This window comes from Papilio xuthus, unplaced genomic scaffold, assembly GCF_000836235.2.
Source record: "Papilio xuthus unplaced genomic scaffold, Pxut_1.1 DF825928.1, whole genome shotgun sequence".
Lineage (NCBI taxonomy): Eukaryota > Metazoa > Arthropoda > Insecta > Lepidoptera > Papilionidae > Papilio > Papilio xuthus.
The window spans coordinates 1399820-1405441 of record NW_013532721.1 but is presented as its reverse complement, the minus strand read 5'-3'; the positions used below and the strand labels follow the sequence as shown (position 1 = coordinate 1405441).

General features: G+C 32.3%; 1 protein-coding gene across 1 annotated transcript; it reads right to left on the bottom strand.

Moving 5' to 3' along the window:
- Positions 1-2083: 2083 nt before the first annotated feature.
- Positions 2084-5616, bottom strand: LOC106125295 (uncharacterized). Its single transcript, XM_013322421.1, has 8 exons — positions 5560-5616; positions 5345-5435; positions 5032-5178; positions 4594-4815; positions 4232-4374; positions 3582-4118; positions 3324-3460; positions 2084-3031 (listed from the first exon to the last, which is right to left on the bottom strand). Exons 2-8 carry the CDS (start codon positions 5392-5394, stop codon positions 2801-2803), a joined length of 1467 nt encoding a protein of 488 aa, XP_013177875.1. The 5' UTR covers positions 5395-5435; positions 5560-5616; the 3' UTR covers positions 2084-2800.
- Between the last annotated feature and the right edge of the window lie 6 nt (positions 5617-5622).

Below are 5622 nucleotides of genomic sequence, written 5' to 3'. Positions count from 1 at the left end.
AAACCATCATAGATAGCCATAGCTTACATACAAATTATTGACATCGCAAAAAGGGGTAACTAAGCTTATAAATATTGAAACTAACCATATAAGGGACAACTGGATTAGTTATAACTAATACTTAATCGTAATATTATCATTTATATAAAATGTATTCGTATTAATTTCAACGAGGACCAAGAGTTATAAGTATTAAATGCAAGATGCTATATGAATTGAACACAACGGCGTATTTATAAATTTCTATATAATGGGAGACTTCTTTTATTGTAACCACAGGTGGGGGAAATATCACTAGAAAGTCTTTATTGTTAATTCTATGTACCTAGACTATTGTCATTAAATCAGAAAAGAATAACATACTATACTGAAAAATTAACTGAACTATAGATAGAACAATTCACCTAAAACTTGAGCTTCTAATTGTTGGTTTTCGAGACCAAAATCACTATATAAAACATATCGTTATCTGCCTCATCATCTTTGACCAAATTTTTGATATATACAGATATAACAACATTTTATAAAGGACTTGTGATCTTAGAAACCAACCATAAGAGTCATAGTCTTTTTCACTTTTTCTTATGAACACTATATGGTTCAAACAGGCGTGGGTGACGTCATCATTTGAACAATCTAGCTTAAAGGGTGAACAGCTTAATGTACCATTTTGCTATACGCAGTAGCAGGGATTCAAATTCTTTTAACATAACTATATTTTAGAAATGTTACTTTAATATGGAAAATACCTAAACCTAATATCAATATTACAGTGATTACTTACGATACAATATGTAAGTTTATAAATATATGAAAATGTAAATGCTGCTACTACATTCATGGGACTTATTAAAAAACCTAATAGGAAAAATTCTTAACATAAAACTATGAATACAGTAAACATACATACATACTTATATTTCTTTAGTTACATTGTATACATATTATATCACAAATATATCGACTTCTGTGACACTTGAATATCATATTGTTGTCTCTGTTGTTTCCAAATAGAATGAAAGATGTGATAGTTGATCATCGATAAGTGAAAAAACTTTATAGACAAGTCATTGTAATGTCCTGAGGAACAATTTCCTTACCCAATAAATTCGGGTTAAAGAGAAACCTCTATTAGCAAGAATATCTCCTTCAACTGTATACATTATACAAGTGTCATTGCAGTCGGAACCCAAAGTTAAAGAAACAAACATATTAGCAGCCTATACAAATTACAATTTAAATACATCGCGGTTGATTAAAGTTTATACTATTTACTTTAGTAAGTATTGCAAAAAACTTGACAATTACAAAGACATGTTTAGGAACAAATCTAATAGTCATATGGGCAGAGTAGCTGGTTATAAATTATTCCGTAATTACATATCTTAATATTAAACAAAACATGCTATAATTGACGCGCAATTATGTATAAACATAAGTAATTAACAAACTTATTAATTTAATTGAAACATATTATCTGTGCCTTAAGATTGTTACACAAGTTATAAATAATTTCAGTTCATCTAGACTGCGGTAAAATTATAAATTTGTTCAAATCGGCAGTTTTTACAGTGTTTTATAAATAATAGTAATAACTATACACCTAAATAACAATTTAAATAGAAATAAAATATTTGACAGAGTGATTAAACTAGTACTTTACTAGCTCCTACAAATTAACACAATAAATCAAAAATAATTAATTTCTTATACCAATCTATCCTAGGTTTTTTAATAATTTAAATGGAGTAGGATGGACAAAACAACTAAATTATTAAAACAAAATTCTGTCTTTGACAAATGCAATCCAAACAATTAACTAAATAACTATAAACATGTTATATTTTTTTTGGATTTTTTTTTAAATTTCATTCATTAAAATTGGTTAAAGTTTTTCTATCAATACAACCTGTTTAGTTGACCTAGCATTTTTTTATATAAAAGTCATATTCAACCTTATGTTATTTAAATAATAAAGCAGGCTAGCAAGTTTCGAACATTATGTTTTAGATTTTATAAAAGAGTTCTCATAGTTCCAAAATATCTTTTTAAATGTTTATATTAATTGCACAGGAAACAATTATTTTAATTAATAGGATTAAAAATTTAGAATAAAATAAGAACATTTTGTTTATCATTAAAGAATAGTATAGAAGAGATTATTTCAAAGCTGTGAGCTCTCATGATATAAAAATCTAAACATAGTTCTGCAACTATAGAACCTAACTAAGGCTTTTGACAGTACAGTATAAATATCTTATCATTACCATTTTTTCTTAAATAAGAGGCTATTATTTGAAAAACAACAGTTAACACAGACACACTGTTATTAAGACCGATAATGCAAAGTTATCTCGACTCTTTTTCCTATTTTCTTGATATGTACATCACAAAGTTATTTTTAATATGATAAAAAAATGTATTGATATCATACAAATAATAAAAATGTAACTGCTGTTTTTCAAGTATGATGTACATAGGTTTATGTAAAGGAACATAAAATTTATATATAATTTAAGAGCTTCCTTTAAATTAAAAGCGCAATACAGTGGAATCTCTATTATTGGAACCATGTTAATTCGAAATCTTCAAGTGGAAAAAAATGTCGTTCCCTTCTGCTAAACTCTTTAATACTTTGAAGTTTGTTATATTACATATATTACCCTTAACATTTGGGATATCTAGATATTACTGTACCTCTGGGTTAGGAAACAGAGATCCTTTAGCCAAGAAATTCGTACTGTACGTAAGCACTATCACTGAACACTTAATCACTTCCAATACACTATGTTCAAAAGCACTATGGTTTCACTTGCGTCGGAGATAAAATCGCGCCATGTCTTGATAGCACTTTAGTGGGCTCATGGGCGAAGCATTCAAAACTGACATCCAGGAATAGTTCTTGCAGGAATCGACGCGCGCACAACATATACGTGTCCCGAGCGAGTAATACGCAGACGTCGGAGTAGACACATGGACTCCGGAATACCTCAGGATAGCGCTGCTTTAGTGATATTAATGTTGAACGAGCCTGTAAAATTAAAAGATTATGTAATTAGGATTCAACAATTTGAAGCAATTTGTCTCTATTAAGATATCTATGTATCAACAACAATTTTTTCCTTATTGTTTAACTTCCCAATGTTAACTTCTATGTACAGGTTACTAAGCATTTAAATAGTTCATCTATTTATCTATTTATTTTAATGTAACAATCAAGAACTACATACAATTTTTACTTTGTAAAATCTAACAAAAATAATGATCTAATGCTACACTTGGAATATCCCAAATTATTCATACAAAATATATAAAACACCGACCTGTCTTAGATGTATGGGGTTTGACATAAAATGCACATGATGTAAGACTTCTGCTTGAGGACACAATGTATCGCTTGCTGGACTGACAGACCTACTCCGAAGATCAGGAGGAGCGCTGGTACTTGGACTTTCCATTGCTAAAATAAAATAAAACATTGAAGAAACAGCAAAATGACAATACTGTTTATTTTTGCAAGCGTAAATTATATTCAAGTTTCAATAACGATCGTGTAAACTACTGCATTGAAGAAATCTCACCTGCAAAGAAAGCTTCACGCAACTCATGTGACGAAGGCGGTCGTGTTTTGACACAAGCCAAGCAGTCAGTAGTTGAATGCCTCCATCGAGAACCAGGTCCTGTGGTCAAATTGACCTTCTCTGATATTGATAGGTCTAAGGTACTTGGACCTTCGACTACTACTTTATTACCAGTCTTTTCCGGAGATGTAACCTTTGAGTCTTTATCAGGTAAAGTCGCAGACTTAGGAACGTTCTCTGGAAGGAATTTTGCAACATGATCAGGCGAACTAACTTTTTCAATGTTATCACTTTTTGTAACATTAATATTTTCCGTTGATGTTTCTTGTATTTTTTCCAAATTTAATGTTTTATCAACTTTAATATCATCGTACGATTTTCCTGTATCAATTTTAACTACATTCTTTATTTCTTGTTTTGGTATTTTTATATCTTCAGGTATTTCAAAATTGATATTGTTAGTGTTGCCAGTTACAGTTGTTAAATTCACTCCTGTAGTCCGTGATACTGAAATCGGAAGTGTATGCGGTGTGCCATCTAAAAATATAAAAATAATCTTATCTATTATAATATGACATCCATGGCAAATAATTGTGTGACATCCATGGCAAATAAGTGACTATTTTTATATAATTTGAATTATATTATACCTTTATGATGGACAGCATGATGTTCGGGCGTGTCACTCGTTTTGTTATCTGTGCTGGTATACTCCACTGGGAACAGATTTAACCCGGTTCGACCAAATGGTACTCTTTTCTCAGTTTCACTGTCTTCTTTGCCATCTTCATCTCTGAGTATTAAAAATCAATATGTTAAATTCCTTGTGATCTAATTTTGAAGAACTCAGTTGAGAGAGACAGAGACAAAGTCCTCCAATTCGATGTAATTGCCCCCTACTTATAAACTGTCTATAATTTTCAGAAATCTGTGTATCCTGGGCTGTTTATTAGTAAGAAAAATAAATGAAATTTCCTTGTAACCTATTATTATATAGTTTGAAATAATGTACCTAGGAAAGAGTTCCTTGAGATCTTTGGGCAGACAGATGCCGATGTATGGCGGTGGGTGTGGCACGTGAGACGCGGGCGGAGGGTGCGCGGGATGCGCGGCGTGCGGCGGCGGAGCGCAGGGAGGATGCGATGGGCGGCGCGGGGGCTCGCGCGCTGTTGGAGGAGGAGAAGTCCGACCCCCTTCCGACAGGGGGAGTGGCTTCCAATCGTAATCAAGGAGACTGCAAGATTAAGAGACAATTTATAAATGTATTTTTTTCAATATTAAAAAAAAAGTTACATATTTCCTTGTGATATACATATGATAGTCAGATCATCCCATCCAAATGTGTAATATTCATCGCCTATCATAAAAGTATATTTGGATATACATGTTTTTATTGTATACAATAAAGATTACGTCAACAATTAAAACAAATTAAAAATAGTTAGGGTACCTTAGTTTGGTCATCCTCTCTCTGGTAGACTTGGCCCTGTCACGTAGGGAGGAGAAGGGCTTGGAGCGGCGCTGCGTGTCCGTCAGCAGCCACGTCAGGTCGTCCAGCTCAGTAGAACCCGACGCCGCGCTCTCCGACAAGTGCGGCCTAAACATTAAGAAAATAAATTTATTCCATCCAATATATTGGTTATTTGGGTGGTTAAAATACTAAAATATATATATCATCAATTTTCTAACCATACATTTTTTAATTGTTAAAAGTAATCAATATCTCATTAGAATATCAAAGAAATCAAAATGAATTAACTAACCTTCTATGTTTATTTATGGTCTTGAGTGTAGCATATCCTGACATGTCCATTTGTGTAGGTGGTGAACTGGCCACTTCACAAGTTGAAAAACCTAAAACATACATAAAAACATTGCTATCTCAGATTTTCTAATGAAAATAAAAGGGATGACAATATGCAAATGGATTCCATTTGATAAATTATCGTTTCCGCCTATAATTAAAGATATGACTTACTTGACGTGGAAGTTCTCCGTTGCGACTCAGAGAGGCGGGGCCGATGTGAGCTGCTGCTACTCT